This window comes from Ahaetulla prasina, chromosome 8 (genome assembly GCF_028640845.1).
Source record: "Ahaetulla prasina isolate Xishuangbanna chromosome 8, ASM2864084v1, whole genome shotgun sequence".
In the NCBI taxonomy this organism is placed as follows: domain Eukaryota; kingdom Metazoa; phylum Chordata; class Lepidosauria; order Squamata; family Colubridae; genus Ahaetulla; species Ahaetulla prasina.
In genome coordinates this window covers 21973341-21993386 of record NC_080546.1, presented here as the reverse complement: position 1 = coordinate 21993386, position 20046 = coordinate 21973341, and the positions used below count along the sequence as shown (strand labels likewise).

Below are 20046 nucleotides of genomic sequence, written 5' to 3'. Positions count from 1 at the left end.
ACCTTAGAAGCAGCCTCACAAAACTTAAAGAACTGCAATCCATGTATTAGTCCTGGAGATACAATTTCGGGGGGGGAAAAACGGTCTTTAGCAAATAGTACATTTAAATATTTTTTTCCTCCCATCCTAGATTTACGGAAAACGTTTGAACAGGAACCATTAGGAAAGGAAGTATCTTTGGAGCAAGAAGTCCTACTTCAGTGTCGCCCACCTGAAGGAATCCCAGTGGCTGAGGTGAGTGACAGGAGTCTCTGAAGGGTGGGGAGCTGACGCTGTTATCCTGAGACCTAATCTGTGGCTAATGGTGCAGTGAATTAGGTGATGGCATGATAAATGGAAAGTAATGGACATCTAACTGCCTGCTGTTGGTAGAATAGATTGATTGGGAGCTGATTAATGACTTCAGAGTCAATTAGAATGCCCCACCAGGCAGAGTTACATTGGGTTGCTTCCTTCCATTCTTATGCTTCCTCTGATGAAACAAGAACACAGCTAACATCAGTCTCCTTAAGACAGGCACCATGAAGAACATATGAATATAACTCTTTTTTCCCCCCCACCAGGCCATGCCAACATTCTAATACTGAGCTAACCAGCTTTCATGTATATTATTAAAATAATTTTAATGCTGCATTTACTTTTACAGCTATGATTATACATATGGTGACTCATTTAAACTGCATCATGATAAGTATGCACCTGCTGTGGTCTGATAAGGATCTGGAACAAAGGAAAACTATAATCCATCTTTTAATGTTCCATGTCTGTTTTACTTAACAGCAATTAAAAACACATGAAATAAGTATCTTGATATCTATCTTGATGAAGTGACCTACTGAGTAAAGGGAAAAAAAACTATAAATGTTCTGACTAGGGAGCCCATCTGTTAAGAAAAACCTATCCTCCAAACTTGGAGGTCGTGCTGCTTTTAAAACTGCTTGTGGAGTTTCTTTTAAATTGGATGGAAAGACTTCCATTTCATCTACTTGTTGAGTAGACGTATGTAGTACTTGTTATATATTTATATATACAGTTCGTGGTAAAAACTTTCTGTTGGTTAACACTATTTGGTGGGATGCTGCACCAAATGACATTTGAAACCTTTGCTTCAAGGCAAGATTTAGAAAGCCTAAAATATGTAAAAAAGATTTACATATTAAAATGAAAATACATTTATTGCCATATTACATAATGGATCCATCCATCAGCTAATCTAATTCCAGATAAAGATAAAAGTTCTTCCGGATATGCCAAATTATAGTAAAAACAAATACTATAGCTCAGGCTGGTAAAGCCTGTTATTAAGAACACAAAGCCTGCAATTACTGCAGGTTCAAGCCCGGCCCAAGGTTGACTCAGCCTTCCATCCTTTATAAGGTAGGTAAAATGAGGACCCAGATTGTTGGGGGGGCAATAAGTTGACTTTGTAAAAATATACAAATAGAATGAGACTATTGCCTTATACACTGTAAGCCGCCCTGAGTCTTCGGAGAAGGGCGGGGTATAAATGTAAACAAACAAACAAACAAAAAATTATGATATAACTATAATAGATATTTCACATTTCTTTTTTCGGCTATGTAGGAAAAGTTATGCATTTGTAAAGTGGTATTAGCATTAGAGTTACAAAAAATGTAGCGGGGAGGGAGATTTAAGTCTACGAATGCACTTGGCTTTTATTGAGGCTTCCATTGAATTTCCTGAAATTCTTCCCAAAGTAAATTCACCTTGGAATATAGCATCTGTTATTCTGTGGAATCAGTGGTTTTGTCGTGTCCCACTCCCACTCCGATGAACAAGTCAAGGAAGTCCGTAACAAACTTGGCAACAAAGCCTTTGCAGCTTGCCAAGTTCCTTCGAGGTTTAGCAGGGCAGGCAGGAGTCCAAGTTGTGACTTCAGCGAAAGAGTCCGATATCAGAAACTAGATAAGACTTTGCTTGACTCAAGGTTGGAATGCCAAAAGCAGATCCTTAATATAGGCTGTGGGTGTGGCTCCATGACTCAGCATTTATCCAGGCCTGCCCTACCCCTCCTTCTGCTGGCGTTGCCTCTCAGATCTCCGGAAGCGAGGGTCCTCCTACTCTTAATTGTCTTCAGCTGGATCTGCTGTCAGCGTCTGGAAAAGGGAGGGATCAGAGGGAGCAGGCCCGGGTAATTCCAGCACCTGGCTGGCTTCCTGCTCTGAAGGCTGAGCCAAAGGAACACACGCTGTATGAGTGAGGTTTATAGGGCTTGTCCTTTCACTCCTGGAATCCTCTCCAGGCATGGGGCCAGGGCCAGGGGCTGGAGGCATGACAGGCCGTACATCTTCATTATTAGACTCAGAGTCTGATAAAAGGCCCGGTTGGAGACGGGAGGGGCCCCGCTGAGGAGAGGAGGGAGGATGAGTCACAACAGGTTTCTACCGCTTTGCCCAGGTTTAGGCAAACCGGTAGTGGCAGAGGGAGGCTCCGCCCACCTGCCCGGATGTTATCATGGACGTTCTGCGCATGTGCAGAAGGTTCTGCAGATACACAGGGGCGCCGCATGTGAGCGAAGCAAGCGCGCATACACACTCTCACAGTTTCGAACCGTTAGCGAAGGTAAGTGAAACCCACTACTGTGTGGAAGATGTTTATTGGATATCAATTTTTCTCTAGTAGAGAAAGAGATCAAGAGAGGGATCCTCTATCATTTTATCTCCTAACAAACTCTTTCTAAAACTAAGATGAACCTAGCTTGCCTCTGTGATTGAAACGGATGTTGCTCAATTGTATTAAAATATATGCATGTTCTCCTACCTTATGTGGTCTGTTTTTGGGTGTAGCAGGAAAATAGGAGGGTTATAATTATAACAATACTGAGTTGAGTTCAGTGGCGGTTGAAGTGAGTGACTACAGGTGGATTGCATTTGCATATATTAAGACATGCTGTTATTACAATAGCAGCACAAAAGAAGGTGTATAGTTAGAAACTACACACCAGTCACAAAATTAAGAATACAGAATAGCAGAGTTGGAAGGAACCTTTGAGGACTTCTAGTCCAACCTCCTGCTCAAGCAGGAGACCCTATAATATTGCATACAAATGGCTGTCCAATCTCTTCTTAAAAATCTCCAATAATGGAGCACCCACAATTTCTGAAGGTAAGTTATTCCACTAATTAATTATTCTAATTGACAGGAAATTTTACCTTAGTTCTGTGTTGGGTTTCCTTGAAAAGTTTCTGTTCATTACTTCTTGTCCTGCCTTCAGGTCCTTTGGAGAATAGGTTGATCTCTCTCTTCTCTGTGATAGCCCCTCACATAGTGAAAAACTGCTATCATATCACCCCCTAGTTCTACTCTTCATTGTAATAAGCATACTCAGTTCCCACCACCATTCATTGTAGGGTTTAGCCTCAGGACCCGTTACCATCATTGTAATTCTTCTCTGCACTCTTTCCAGAGTCTCAACAACTGTTTTGGATCAGAACAATAGATATAAAATAAAATCTCTTCTCAGCCATGAAAGCTTCATTGAGGACTTGGGGCCAGTCAGTCTCTCTCTCTCTCTCTCTTCCTCCCTCCTTCCCTCCCTCCCCCCCCTTTCGCTCGCTCTCTCCTTCTCTTAGCACAACCTACCTCACAGGATCATTGTGAAGGGAAATAGCAGGGCTCAGGAGTGAGCGCTATAAACACCCGCTCGAGCTCCTGAAGGAAAAGCAGGATATAAACTTAATAGCTAGACAAGGGGGAATGCAAGAAGATTTTTCCTTCACAATGTATTTTCCAAAAGATAGAAGGCATTTTTACAACCTAGTAATAAAACATTGTTTATTCTTAATCACACCTCATATTTTCACAGTCTACCTTCCAGATAAGTAAATCCAAATGTATTGCCATCATTTTGGTAACAAGATGCTTGTCATTCTCTTTGCTGACCGATTTGTGAGGGATTCTGTAAGTTAGCTGAGCCAGTCTGTACAAAGCATATCTCAAAGCTTACCCTGATTTCTTAAAACAGCAGATAAATATAATTACATGGTTAATGTATTTTACTCCTTTTTCATTTTTATTTTATAGACTGGTGCAATGAGATTAATAATTTAATGCAGAGATAGGTTGGAAGCCAGCGTTGTGATAACGGTAGAATTAATCAACTACTGTTCTCAAGAAGAACTTATCAGTTTCCTTGCTTCTGAATTGCCTAACAACCAGCTGTTGCATAGTGACAAGAATATTTATAACAGGGCGCGTCATATCGCAATTGCATGATGGTATTTAGGGACTTCATTACCTTTGCTAGAAGCTGAGATTATTCATGACTGGCAGATTGACTGGGTTCTAAATTATGCACAAGACACGGATCGTCCCTCCCAATGTTTTAATAGTTTTGTCCCCAAAGCGGAAATGATTGTGTGCCAGGCAAAGGGAGAAGAAACACAATTAATAGAAAGAGAGTTTTTTTGTATGTCATACTCAACCAGTTACAAAACACTAATTTTTTGATGGGGAAAAAAAGGTAATTAAAAGCAAATGGTTTAAAATATTCTATAAGACCACAAAAGAAAAAAGATTATAAATCAGAAATGTTTTTTAAAATCATCTTTGTAAATACTGCTCTCTTAAATCGAACAGTCTAAGAGTTGCACACATAGACGAAAAAGGATATTTTTATTTAAACATACATTTTGTTGTTGATATTTCTGGCTGTGCTTTTTTTTTCAATAGTCCTAAACACATTCCATTATAATATGAAACATTTAATTTCTAATTAGAAAGAGTCTTATTTGTTTTTATAAAAGCAGGCAACATGTTTGTGGAAAAACTAACACAACTATACATAAAATATTCGGAAATACCTGTAAGTTTATTTCACACTTTCTTTAAATCTAAGTTTATAAGTATTATCTAACTTTTATATAGTGACTGGGATCCCCTTGAATTGAACCATGGTTTACTTTAACAATGGTTTATAAAAAATCGGACAACACACTCAGCCATAAATATGGGAAGCTACAGATGAGCTAAACAAGATAATTATTTAGATCAGGCATATTCAACCAATGGCCCATGAGCTACATGCGACCCTGAACAGCTTGGAACATGGCCTCAGAATATCATAAACTTTTAATATTATTATGTCATTTTTATGTTATATAGTTATATTTTATATTCAGCACCATGACTATTCCTCTTCACTCAGTGGATGCCCAGGCAAGCCAAAAGATTGGAAACGCCTGATTTAGAGTAATATGATTACTTGCTCCAATATTTCTATATATAGAGACTATGTATGTGTTCACATACAGTATGTATCATAGGTGCATGAAAATTTATTAAATGCCAGTTGCTTTGCCTCGTCTCTTTACACAAATAATCTTTCAACATATATACTTATCAATAAAAAAATATTTAATTTTAGCAAACAATGTTTACAGCAAAAGGGAGGCATTTGTTGACATAAAGATTTTCAGTACTGTTAATAATATTGTTTCAATGATTGCTTTCTAACTGAGTAAAAAAAACGAGAAAAATATTTGTATGCTTGTATTTATTTATTTATTTATTTATTTATTTATTTATTTATTTATTTATTTATTTATTTATTTATTTATTTATTTATGGAATTTATATTGCCACCTATTCACACATGGTGGTTCAAGGCAGTTTACAGAATATAAAACCTCATATAAAACCAATAAAACTGATAAAAGAAGTGTCATATAATAAATTAATATAATAAAATCACCTCCATCCCCCGCCGCAGTGACAGCACCTCACATGAGCTTTTTCCACCCCTCTCTGAGTTCCCCAGGCCTGCTGGCAGAACCAGCTTTTCAACGCCTTCTAGAAGAGGAATTTTATCTTTTATTTCACTATATTGTCATTTAAAAAACACCATATTTCATTAAGTTGAAGATGCTATATATTAGGACAATGCAAAGCCCTTACTCTTTCCTCCTCTTTTTTTTCATCAGCATCAAATTTTGTGTAAATATTTTAGGATAAATATGACAAGTCAGGATTTGGATTTTCTTTATTATGAAAAATACTTGAAGAAGTATTAATTAAAAAGTTCATAATAATTGGAGCATCTATCCATTATAGAAATGTTTAAAATGCTGTCAAAGCATGAGGTCACTGAGGTCATTCAGTATTACACACTGTTTCCATAATTGCTTAGCAGTTTAAGGCTGGTTTTCAGATTTCACATCTAGGGTTAAATGGTGAAGTTTCAGGGTACATTCTTGATGGGGAAACTGGACTTCTCTCTTTTTTGTCGTGCTGGAAGAAAAATCCAGTCTGGTTCCAAGCAGAAGAAAGGTGCTGGAAATAAAATGGAGGCTGCTTGGAAAGAAGGACTCTGTTTATTGATGAGCAGAACCAACAACAGCATGTAGTTCTGGGGCAGCTGACAAATTGATTTGATGACTACATGGATTTTTATAGGGTTCTGGGATGCTGCTAGAGGGTTGTGTAATGTAGTGAGCCTCGTGTCTTTTGATATTCTAATGGTGGTGGGTTAATCCGGGATAGCTCAGGCAATAGAGAAGCCTGTTATTAGAACACAAAGCCTGCAATTACTGCAGGTTCAAGCCCGGCCCAAGGTTGACTCAGCCTTCCACCCTTTATAAGGTAGATAAAATGAGGACCCAGATTGTTGGGGGGGCAATAAGTTGACTTTGTAAAAAATATACAAATAGAATGAGACTATTGCCTTATACATTGTAAGCCACCCTGAGTCTTCGGAGAAGGGCGGGGTATAAATGTAAACCAAAAAAAAAAATCTTCTTATGTCCTAAAGGTCCTGTTCTGCTGTTAGAATTGGGGGGGAGGTACATTCTTAATCCCATCATCGAACCTGAAGGTGTTTTGTTTGTGAATAGGTTGGCCTGGATTTCTTAATGGGTACAAGATCTCCATGTCTAAATATTTCAGGCATCTGCTGGAGGCTGTTGGGGCTGCTTTCTGCCTTTTTAAGATTTTTCTTCATTTCTCCTTTGGGCAAATATAATATTCTGCGTCTTTTAATATCCCCCAAAATATTTCATTCTTTTGGGGGGGTGGGGGGGTGATTACTTTTTACAGTCCCTAAGTCAATTCTTACGGTACCTTCTCTAGCATCTTCTAAGTTGTGTTTATATATTTGAATTTACTAGCTTCCTAACTCCAATAGACTCTGGGCAGCAAATCTTTCTGCCTACAGTAGATAGGACAGGCTTTGTGTTACTTCAACAAGAGGTGGATGATATTGTGAAGGTTTACATCACTAAGGAAATAACACACACTATCTCAGCTTCTGGAATGTCATCCTCCTTGGCATATTAATATTTTGGCTATCCCTTGATAGCATCAACGGCATTCAGAAAATGTTAACATTTTGATGCCATTCAAAAAGCAAATTTTTGCAGTTCAGCTTTGATAACGCTGTCATCCACAACTTGGTCTGTTAGTAACTATTGTGCTTTGAAGACTGAAACATATTAATTCACTTTGTCAAGCAGAAAAGATTGATGACCGCAAGCTAATTTGCTGTGAAGCCTATTTGTACTGCCGTCGGGGCAGACACCAATTAACACTTGGCAGGTCCAAGAATCCTATCCATAAAGCTGTTTAATGTCTTCCACTCCGCACAATTCCCAATTGCCTTTTTTACTTTTTTTTATTTATCTTAAAATCAGGAGGGAGATCAAACATTCAAGAGGGGAGATTAGCCTAAAACAGCTTCTGTATAGACTCCTTCCTACATTGTTAGAAGAACAAAATACAGAAAATTAATGAGTGTGAATAACTTACTCTAGTATTTTATTGTTGTCACTATCAGCAAGAAACAAGATATAAAATATTGGGGAGGGGAGGGAAGACAAACCAATATAAAATAAGTCAGTTGAAGGATTAGATTATTATTTTAATTTGAAGATGTGTGTATTCTTTGTTTAGATTCCTTGTGCTTGAAAGGTATTATAATTGCCAGACTGGAAGTTAGAAAGTTGGCTGCAACTTTCCAAGTCAAGTTGTTTAATACAAATAAAACAAGCAAGCTTGAAAGTGCTTGTAATTGCTCTGTTTAAAAGAAAAATAAGCCATATCCAGCCTTTTTAAAGATTTTTTTCCCTTGAAATATGCAAGTATGTATTTACATTTAAAACCTCTATGAGAAAATAATCTCATCAACATTTTACAGCCTATGGTTCAGAGCGTGTGAAATCTACACATGCTCTGTGCACATTAGTTTGAAAATGTGGATACAGTCATTTTTTACAAATGAATTTGCAACTCCTCCTAGATTTTAGGATCTTATGACTGATTAGTGGCAGGCAATCACTGCAGATGAATAATAAGATCATTTTGTTTATTTGGAATATTTTTTGGCATAGAAAGGATATTTGCTATGTTGTTTGTCCTCAGCAGGAGGAGCACTGTTTTAACCTACCACACGGAAAGCTGTCCATCATCTACAAATTTAGCTGCCTACTTAAGACTATATATAGCTGGATAGCTTAATGGTATGCAAGTTATCAGCCTGGTTCAACAGATTAGAAATTGAGTAGAACAAGAAATTTAAAAGCACTGATTTTAAATGTTTCAACTTTAGTGGTGATTACATTTGTGGTGTCAGATTGTATTAGAAGCCTTAGGACAGGGCACCACAGTGGTAGTCAATCTGGTCCCTACCGCCCACTAGTGGGCGCTCCAGCTTTCATGGTGGGCGATAGGGGTTTTGTCCAATACTGAAGCACTTTTCTTTTTTTTAATTTAATTTTGTTAAGTTTGGGTATTGACGAGGCAGGAGACCAGGTTAGTGACAACAGCTCTTTAATATAGTGTGACCCAGCAAAACTCTGGAGAAAAACCTCTCCTTATATACACTTCAGCCAGAGGCTGCATCCAATCAGAAGCGAGATACTTCCCGCCTAAAACTCCCGCCAAAACTTACAGTAATACATTACACTCCTTCCCTCCCAGAAGGCACTTTGCCAATATTTACATATTACTTCTCTACGTAGTCCCGCAGGTACGTGGGGCGTCTCCTGACTCTCCCGGACCTGCGCACTTCACTTTCTGGAGTTGAGTCGAGCTTGCGGAGGGACTTTTCGTTCCTCTGAGCTCCTCCTCCCGGCCATCCGGCCCTGGATTATTGCGGCTCGGACCTGCTGTCCTCTAGAGGGACCGGAGGGTGTCGCTGGACTTCGCCTGACTCAGATAAGTCTCTGTTTGGTTCTACGCTTTCTGTTTGTTCTCGGCTCCAGTCAGCTGTGGGGTTAATTAAATCATAGTCAGGGCTGGTCTCGCCTAATTCTGCCTTATCGCTCAATCTGTTTCTTAATTGATCTATGTGGCGCCTCCAAACTCTGCCATCGTCTATTTCCACTAGGTAAGATTTGGGGCCCGTTTTGTCTATGACTATCCCCCTCTTCCAGCTTGGGCCGTCGCTGTAATTATGTGCCCACACTGAGTCTCCTATGTTTAATTCCCGGATTCTATCTGGTTTTGTTTTGAACCCGTCCTGCACGTAGTTCGGGTGTAGCCGGTCTAGCGGGCACCGTAGCTTCCGCCCCATTAATAGCTCGGCTGGGCTGCGGCCGGTGGCCACACAGGGGGTCCTGTGTTGGACGGTTAGGAATGCGTCGATTTGTGCCTGCCAATCGCCGGGGCCGCTTCGTGATAGCGCTTCTTTCGCACTCCGAACAAAACGTTCAGCAAGGCCGTTCGACGCAGGGTGGAACGGCGCTGAGAGGGCATGTCGGATGCCCTCTTCAGCCAGGTACCCTTCAAATAATGCTGCGGTGAACTGTGGGCCGTTATCGGACACGAGGGTGTCCGGTAGCCCGTGCGTGGCGAAAAGGTGTTTTAGTGCTGAGATGACAGCTCCCGCGGTTGTGGATTTCATTAGGATGATCTCCAGCCATTTGGAGAATGCATCCACCACAATTAGAAATGTTTGGCCGTGGAAGGGGCCGGCAAAATCAATGTGTGCGGGACCAAGGGCCTTGGGGTTTCTCCCACTCCAACACTGGGGCCGTGGGTGGTAGTGGTCTGGATTCCTGACATACCTGGCATCGGCCAACCCTGTCACTGATTTCCCTGTCCATTAGGGGCCACCAGACATAGCTCCTGGCTAGCCCTTCATCCTTACAATTCCTGGGTGACCCTCATGCAGTAGTTCAGGACTTTTTCTCAGCTTCTCTGGAACTACCACCCTATCCCCCAGAGCAGGCACCCCTTGCACAGACAATTCCCCTTTTTCTTTACAAACTCTCTAAAACGTTGCGGCAGCGGCCATCCCTTGAACCCAACCGATTACAGTTCTTAAAACAACGTCCCGGTAGGAGGCCGAGCCACTTCCTGCGATGTGACTGGGCCAGAGTCCCAAGAGTCAATTAGTAGAACGGGGTGCCCGGAGTAGGGTCCTCGATTTCCCGGCAATGGGCATCTGCTCAATCGTCCGCATGCCCCAGCTCTTTCCAGGTCGATGCTGCAGTTTGTAGAGTAGGCGGCCAGAAAAATAGTCCATCTGGTCAGCCGGGTGATAGTGCCACTGGCGTTGGGCGTCGCCAGCCAGTAATCCCAATAGCGGTCTGTGGTCAGTGATAATTTCAAAGTCTCTCCCAAAACGTATTCGTGAAATTTTTCACCCTGACACTATTGCGAGCCTCCTATCTAGCTGGCTGTAATTCCTCTCAGCCGGGGACATCGTTCGTGAATAGAACGCTATAGGGGCTTCAGTGCCGTTTGGGAGTCTGTGGCTAAGTACAGCTCCTACTCCATAGGGGGACGCATCACAAACCAATACTAACGGCAGTCTGTTGTTGTATTGTATTAACAGGCTATCGCTTGATAGCAAACTTTTTACTGCCTCAAATGCCCTATTCTCTGACTTCCCCCACGACCAAGCAGTGTTTTTTCCAAGCAATTTATGCAGCGGTTCAGCAACGGTTGCCTTGTCTTTTAAAAACACGGCGTAAGAGTTTACCAGACCCAGGAAAGCCTGGAGTTCTGTCTTGTTTTTGGGTGCTGGGGCTCTCTTTATCGCCTTGACTTTGCTCTCAGTGGGGTGAATCCCTTTTTTGTCTATTCTATAGCCCAAAAATTCAACAGATTCGACCCCTATCTGACACTTGCTTGCTTTGACTTTTAATCCTGCCGACCTAAAAATGGCCAAAACTTTCCTTAATCGCTTCCCCAGTTCTCTTAAATCTTCCCCTGATACCAACACATCATCGAAATAGGGTACGACTCCCGGTAACCCTTGTAGGAGCCGCTCCATCAAATTTTGGAATAGCCCCGGGGCCACACTCACCCCGAACTGTAACCGGGTGCACTTAAAGGCACCCCGGTGCGTTACAATGGTCTGGGCTTCAGCTGTGCTAGCATCTACGGGTAGCTGTTGGTACGCTTGTGCCAAGTCTAATTTGGCGAAAACTTGTCCGTGCCCTAGTGAGTGCAATAAGTGTTGCACTACTGGAACTGGGTAGGCGCTCTTTTGCAATGCTTTGTTCAAGGTAGCCTTGTAATCAGCGCAAATTCTTATGGACCCGTCTGGTTTTATAGGGGTGACGATTGGCGTCTCCCATTTGGCATGGTCAACTGGCACTAGTATCCCCTGGCTGACTAATTTATCTAACTCTTTGTCGATTTTAGGTTTGAGTGCAAAAGGAACCCTCCTTGCCTTTAACCTAATGGGAGCTATTTGGGGGTCTAAATTGAAGGAGATAGGGGTCCCCTTGTACTTGCCTAAACGGTCCTCGAATACGTCTGCGAATTCCTCCATTAGGGCGTTTGCAGGTTGCATCCGCTCCGGTGGGCGCCAGTCACCCCATTCCCAACGCCCGGAACCAGTCTAGCCCCAGCAAGCTTGGCAAGGTTCCCTCGACTAACGTGATGGGCAGGGTCTTTTCGTATGTCCCGTGCTTGACCTCGACGGTCGTTGTCCCTCGAACAGGGATGCGGTTGCCCTGGTAATCCTGCACCCGGGCCGTTGTTTCTGTAGCTTGCGCTTTGCGATGTGCGGCAAGGCTTTCACAAAAGTGTCCCAGGACATGATTGTGATAGCTGATCCTGTGTCTACTTCCAGTCGGCACGGTACGCCTTCAATTGTCGGGTTTGTGAAGATCTTTTCTTGATGCGGGTAGCTGCGTGGTCTATGGTAACAGTCATTCGGTTTGACTTGCGCTCTTTCTTTCCTGGCCAATCGCGGGTCGCCTCGCCGATCTCGCGCTCTGATTGGCTGGTTTGAAATTCGGCGGGAATGTGGGGTTTGCATCTCTGACTCAGAGCCGCTCTGATTGGCGATTTGAATTTTCGGCGGAAGGTTGGGGTGCTCGGCAGACTTGAGCCAGGTGCCCTTCCTTTCACACCGCCGCAAATGGCGTCCCTGAACTTACATCTTTGGCGCTGATGTCGCCCGCAACTTCCGCATTCCTCCGGGTCTTCCCTTGTCGATTTTCGGTGTAGTGGACTTCTTCCTCCTCTTCGCTGGTTGACTCACGATAGGTTTCTTCGTGGTGGACTGTGCTCGGCTTTGCGCCCGCCATCGGCGTGAGTCGCTTTGTAAGGTGTCTGCTGCATGGTTGGACATCTCATGGGCTCTGGCTTCGTCCAGGCGTTTGCCAATGTCAGGTTGCTCTTGGCTGTAACCGTCTCCTCAAACGGATGTCTCTGACCCCCGTATAAGTTGTTCCAGCAGCTCTTCGTCCAGATCGCGGTACTCGCAATGCTTGGAGGCTTGTCTCAGGGCTGCCATGTAGTCGCTGATAGACTCGCCTTCTTGTTGCCTGCGCTCCCCAAACTCGTACCGTCGAACGTATTTGGACGGGGCTGGTGCGTAGTGATTCTTCAGGAGGGTCTGAAGGGTCTGCCACGATACGGAGTGTAGCGGTGTTGGCTCCGCTAGGGCTTCTCTGGCGGCGATGACTGCAGACCCACCGTGGCTTAGGAAGTAAGCCCGTTTGCGGTTGTCGGAGACTCCCTGTAGCTCGTTTGCCTCCAGGAAACTTTCGAAACGGGTCATATATATTCCCCATGTCTCCTGGGCAGGGTCAAACGGAGTGGGTGGCGTGTAGCCGGTCATCGCTGCATTCGCTATCACCTTGCTGGGTTTGATTCTCGTAGTGAGTTCAGCTCTGTTCTGGTGCTCTGCCTCAAGATCCCACCTTCGTCGCCAATGTTAAGTTTGGGTATTGACGAGGCAGGAGACCAGGTTAGTGACAACAGCTCTTTAATATAGTGTGACCCAGCAAAACTCTGGAGAAAAACCTCTCCTTATATACACTTCAGCCAGAGGCTGCATCCAATCAGAAGCGAGATACTTCCCGCCTAAAACTCCCGCCAAAACTTACAGTAATACATTACAAATTTGACTTTTAAAAAAATTTTCATAGCATTACTTAAAAACATTTTCATTATGTTTTCATAAAATTCCCTGTGACAATTTAAATTTCTGAAAATATACTATTTGTATCACCCGCGCATAAGTTTAGTTCATGAGTGAACTAGTAAGTGAAACTAAATGGCGCCATAGTGCAATCGCAAACAAAAGACCCTCGTCCCAGAATAGCTCGCACATCTCCCCCCACACCACCCAGCTGCAACAGACAAGCAGAGCTGGTAGCCAGTGCCCGCTCCCAACCTATTTTATAAATCACCATTAATGTGGAACCGGTGGGCGGTTAGAAAATTTTACTACTAACAGAGATACAAAAGTGGGTGGTAGGTATAAAAAGGTTGACTACCCTTGGGGCAGCATATGAAAACTATGCCCCTCCAATGCATGGAAAAATATTCCTCCAAAAACCAGTCCCTGCTGTCCAAAAGATTGGGAGCCGCCTTAGTAGGAAATAGTCAAACAAACCATGTTTGTTTGTTATAGGTCACACCATGCAGTTAGTAAAACCTAAAGCAAAAAAAAAAAAACTAGATACCTTTTTCTTGGAGATTTGAATCATGGAAATGTAGCCCCTTAAATTTCGAATTGGTTTCAAAACCAAATCATTATCTTTTCAAACACTATTAAAAAGATGTGGTCCAGCACTTGATGGATGGAAATGTATAAATACAGCAAGAAACTGAATAGCAAAATACAGGTGGTCTTCGACTTACAACCACAATTGAGCCCAAAATTTCTGTTGTTAAGTGAGACATTTGATAAGTGAGTTTTGCTTCATTTTACGACTTTTCTTGCCACAGTTGTTAAGTGAATCACTGCAGTTGATAAGTTAGTAACCCAGCTGTTAACTGAATCTGGCTTCCCGATTGACTTTGCTTATCAGATGGTCACAAAAGGTGATCACACAATCTTGGGACCCAGCAAAAATCATAAATATGAACCAGTTGCCAAGCATCTGAACTTTGATCACATGATCATGGGGATTCTACAAAGGTTGCAACTATGAAAAATGGCCACAGGTCACATGTTTCAGTGCCATTGTAACTTTGAATGATCTCTAAACGAACAGTTGTAAGTTGAGGACTACCTGTAACAAAAGAAGCATGAGCTTCCAATAGTATTTGCTTTTCTAATGCAACTGGTATTTAACAATACTAAATGAATCTTAGAATTAACCCTAACCATTACACTCACCTTAATACTAACTGCTAATTCCCATTTGGAGTTATTCTGCCATCTTTTATTATAAATGTAACAGCACTTTCTGTCCCAAAGTTTAATGTACACTGAGAGCATATGCACCAAGACAAATTCCTTGTGTGGCCAATTACACTTGGCCAATAAAAAATTCTATTCTATTCTATTCTAATGTCCAATCCAAAATTCCAATATTTCCTAAATCTAAAAGCTTCCAAGTGTTGTCGTAACTTGAAAATAGAGGTAGGTATAAAAATATTAAAAAGTCAACTGCCTATGTTCCCACACTATGCTTCTAGTCTGGCACAACATCATAGGTGGGAATTTATTAATTTTCTTTCACCTTCCTCCCAAATTACCATTTTAACAAAGTCTCAGGCATTTGAACCCAAAACTGTATGTGAAAATTAAGGTGTCTATGTGTGTGTCTGATAACAGTTTAACAAAGAATTTCTGCATTAAACAATGGCATCCTGGTGAGGCTTTAAAAGAAACCACTAGCACTAGGAAGTTTCTTTTTTATTCCTAAATTCTAGAAGCTCTTATGTTTACATGATAAATTAGCTTTTGTTATGCTGCTATAGGAAAGTCTGTAATTTTAATTTGGTCCTTTTTAATTTCAACCAATAGTTGAACATTTGGGAACTCATTTTTCTTTCAAAAAAGTGGCATGAGCATCCATGTTCTAGTAGTAGCTAAAGATGTAATTCCCAGAATCTGGTTGGAAGTATAACTCAAAGTGGACCAGTTCCGATATAACTCTTTGTATTGGCAACATTTGTAGTTCTCTTAGGACTTCTTGTTATATTTCAACGTAATTGAGATCATGAGCATTTTGATGTTTGAAACATTTTTCTTCCCAAGAAGAAGAAGAATTCAATTTATCTTTGATTCTTCGAGTTATCTACAGTTCCCAACACATATTTTACAGATTACAATCACCAGTTGCATTAGAAATGCCATTGTCACCTCTGGTTTTGATTACTGCAATTTGTTCTATATGGGGCTGTCCTTGAAGAGCATTCAGAACCTTCAATTGGTGCACTATGTGGCTACATGGGTACCAAATAGTGTCAGATATTTAATATACAGTATTTAATGCCAAAAGGGACGTGGTGGCTTAGTGAGCTTGTCGATCGAAAAGGTTGGCAGTTCAGCGGTTCGAATCCCTAGTGCCGCGTAATGGGGTGAGCTCCCGTTACTTGTCCTAGCTTCTGCCAACCTAGCAGTTCAAAAGCAAGTAAAAAATGTAAGTAGAAAAATAGGGTCCACCTTTGGTGGGAAGGTAACAGCGTTCCCTGCACCTTTGGCGTTGAGTCATGCCGGCCACATGACCACAGAGACGTCTTTGGACAGCGCTGGTTCTTTGGTTTTGAAATGGAGATGAGCACCGCCCCCTAGAGTCGGGAACAACTAGCACATATGTGCGAGGGGAACCTTTACCTTTACCTATGTAATGCCACTGCATCAAGGTTTTGGTAACCACCTTTAAAGCGCTCCATGGCATAGGGCCGGGTTACTTACGGGACCGCCTACTGCTACCGAATACCTCTCACCGACCCGTGCGCTCTCACAGAGAGGGACTCCTCAGGGTGCCGTCAGCGAGGCAATGTCGTCTGGCGACGCCAAGGGGAAGGGCCTTCTCTGTGGGGGCCCCCACCCTCTGGAACGAACTACCCCCAGGACTTCGTCAACTTCCGGACCTCCGGACCTTCCGCCGCGAGCTTAAAACACACTTATTTATTTGCGCAGGACTGAATTAGATTTTAAATTTATGGGTTTTAAATGGGTTTTATTTTTATATTGTTTTAAATATTCGGCTTTTAGAATAAGTTTTTTAATTGTTTTTACTCTGTATTTATGTGTTTTTATGTGCCTGTTAACCGCCCTGAGTCCTTCGGGAGATAGGGCGGTATACAAATGCGATTAATAAATACATAAATAAATAAATAAATGAAACTTCATTGGTTGCCAATGTGCTTTCAAGTGGAATTCAAAGATCACTTTTAAAGCACTTCATGATGCAGGATTGAACTACCTAAGGGACTGTCTTCACCCAGTTGTTTTTAATCCATCCAATCCAATACAATCTGGGTTGGATATGTTATAGATTCATCAGCCAAAAAAGTCAGCTGGAAGAAACTAGAAGATAAACCTTCTTTGCCGTAGCCCATGTCCTCTGGAACATTCTTTCTTCAGAGCTTAGAATGACCCTGATCATGCTGGCTTCCTGTAACACCATGAAGACCTGGTTAGGAGTTGTAGCCTGGGTCCTGAATGTATTAAAAGTCCAGTTTCTTGGCTATACTAACATCTATGGCAATATGTCTATGGAGCTTCTCAGTCATCCAGATCATGGTTGTCCCAGAGGTGCTTTTTCAAGAGGCAACTGGACTTTCTGGTTTTTCTTTGAAGACGTTTCGCTTCTCATCCAAGAAGCTTCTTCAGCTCTGTAGTGTATAGCTAAATGTCTGTGGAGATTCTCAGTTGTCCAGGTCATGGTTGTCAAAAAGGTGAAACAGCACCTTTGTGAACATATATGGCAATAGTTTCATTTGGTAACCATGTCTATTTTATTTCAAATCATTTTTTTATGATTTATGATATACACTTATCACTTGAAATGGATGGCTGTAGAAATCAAATAAGAATAATTCAGAGTACAATTATTTTAGATGCTTCAGAACCTTTTGGCACAAACACACTGCTGTGTCCCCAAGATGTTGCCTTCGTTTGATCCCAACCCATGATTCAGTCAAGGTTAAGTTCTAACTTAAAACACAGACTTCAGAGGATAATTAGAACTGCAGAAAAAATAATTGCTACCAACTTGCCTTCCATTGAGGACCTGTATACTGCACTAATCAAGAAGAGGGCCGTGAAAATATTTGCAGATCCCTCGCATCCTGGACATAAACTGTTTCAACTCCTACCCTCAAAACGACGCTATAGAGCACTGCACACCAGAACAACTAGACACAAGAACAGTTTTTTCCCGAAAGCCATCACTCTGCTAAACAAATAATTCCCTCAACACTGTCAGACTATTTACTGAATCTGCACTACTATTAATCGTTTCATAGCTCCCATCACCAATCTCTTTCCACTTATGACTGTATGACTATAACTTGTTGCTGGCAATCCTTATGATTTATATTGATATATTGATCATCAATTGTGTTGTAAATGTTGTACCTTGATGAACGTATCTTTTCTTTTATGTACACTGAGAGCATATGCACCAAGACAAATTCCTTGTGTGTCCAATCACACTTGGCCAATAAAAAAAAAAAAATTCTATTCTAAAAAAAAATTCTATTCTAACACGCTCCAAGAGCAGCCTCAGTGCACAAAATCAGTTAAGCATTGTTAGCCATTATTTTGGAGGGAAGTAAGATGTCTGCAGGGACCTAAAAGAAAAGCTATAGCGGCAGGATAGGAATTGACGATGGGGGACAGCAATTTCATGCTAGTATAGCTTCCTGCTGAGTCAAGGATGGATGTGACTCATACAGCTGTCAGTGGATATGGCTTTTTTTTTTAAAAAAAATCACATTTGTAGTTAGTTTTTGCAGTTCTAGATAAGCTCTTGAATTATCATAAATCATGTTAGGAATATGCAATGTATGGAGAAGAAGCTTTGTGTACTGACAGTACATCACAATCGGCTGTAATACATTCTTTTTCCTTGAGTCATAAAACATTTTAAGATATCTGTAAAAATTTAATAAAGCATCTGTATGGTGGTTACTGCGATTCTCCTGTAGTAAAGAAAAGACAATTATTGGTAGTTAATGGTTTTTTTTCCCTCATGGCTTCTGCTGTTTTCAAAGATTCCCCACTATCGTTAGGAGAAATGATCTCAGACCGAGGCAGCCTCATCAAATTAACTTCTCACTCTAAGGTTATAGATCAACCATCAGTGATATCTGAGATTACTTAATAAGCTATAAGAGGTTGAACAATTAGCCTTGCTAAGTATAGAAGGAAGTTTCTAAGAATTCAATTCAACAGCATCAGCTATAACATTTGATGACCCAGTTGAGCTTAAAAAACGTTGTATTAACTTCAATCAAGCTAGGTACCAACTGGGGCTAGGGGAAGCTAAGTAAAGAGATTGTTACTCTGCTACCAAGTGATTACATTATGCTTGCCAACTCAAAAATAATGTGACACAAACGCTACTCAGCTGGGCAAAATGTACAGAGCGCATGGGACCTATACAAACATGTAGCATCAGGTGGCCGCTGCATCTAATTGATTGTTAATATAACCGCTGTTTGCTTTGTTTAGCGAGAGTAGTTCCTGATTTTTGCAGCCGTTGCCTTTAATTGGAACTCCTGTGTATACCTATTTCCTTGCAGGTACCTTATCGACCTGACAGCATTTTGCATTCTGTTCAGGAAAGGGAACCTTTTATATAGCAAGAATAGAGAGCTGAAGAAGGAGAATGGCTATGCATACCAAGAAGAGACATAGTCACTCTCAGCGCTTTGTGGTGTGATTTATCTTCTGGAAGGTATCTGAAAGGTTGAAAAAAGAGACGATCATAAGACAAATTAAGTGCATTTAAATAGTCAGATTGGGAAAACATATGAAGTCTGCTATAGAGATGGATTGCGATTGAACATCTAGGCAGAATGCCAGCTTCCATTTTTCTTGCTTGAAAATAGCCTACCTTCTTTTCTTTCTTTGTATTTATTCACTCTTAGGCTTGGTTTTGTATATAGCTGATTCCTTGCCTGCATTGGTTGGATGATTGGATTAGGACTCTTCCTTGTTCTGTTTTCTCCAGTTTCCTTCTCCCTCTCACCTCTGGTATTTCTGCATTTTCTCTCCCTCAAAAAACAGCCTTATTTTTTTTATCACCTGTGTGATAAATTCTAGGTCTGAAAACTTTTTGCAAATAGTCCAGAAGTACTTTGAACCTCTCTCTAACACAACAGTTCTTTGCTATTGCTTTTGATTACATTCGTGAAAAAATATGTAAATACATTAAGCCAGGGATGTCAAAGTCACGTCGTCATGGCGGTGTCGCGTGACATATCGGGACGTTTTCCCCCTTCACTGAACTGGGCGTGGGCTTGGCCAGTGCATGACACATCCGGCCTGCGGGCCAGGAGCTTGGCAGCCCTGCATTAAGCAGTCCACTCCTTAAATACTTTAAGGAATCTACCGCTTCAAATTTCAGTCACTGTTTAAGCAGGTGCATCATTTTTTCAGGCTGACATGGAAGCTTGCAAAATAAAAAAAGGGGGCTGCTTTAATGAAGAGCAGAGAGGTCATATGCTTGACCAAGCACTTCTTCCAAATTACTTTTGAAGCATGTACAGTTGTAATGCATTCATTTTAAAATTGCATTAATGCATTCATAAATTAAGTTTTATGAATTTAATAAATATTAATTGCTATGAACCATTTGTTTTTTTTTATTACTCTCCTACTCCTCCATTCTGCCTTGTGTGAACTTAAACTATCTTAATGTTCCTTAAACTTTA

The 20046-nt window shown here is 41.4% G+C and overlaps 1 protein-coding gene across 1 annotated transcript in view; it reads left to right on the top strand.

Moving 5' to 3' along the window:
- Positions 1-20046, top strand: part of UNC5C (unc-5 netrin receptor C) — a 397259-nt gene that overhangs the window by 285779 nt on the left and 91434 nt on the right. The window contains exon 4 of the mRNA XM_058193417.1: positions 131-234. Within this exon, the coding sequence (XP_058049400.1) occupies positions 131-234 (104 nt within the window). The remainder of the gene's footprint in view (positions 1-130; positions 235-20046) is intronic.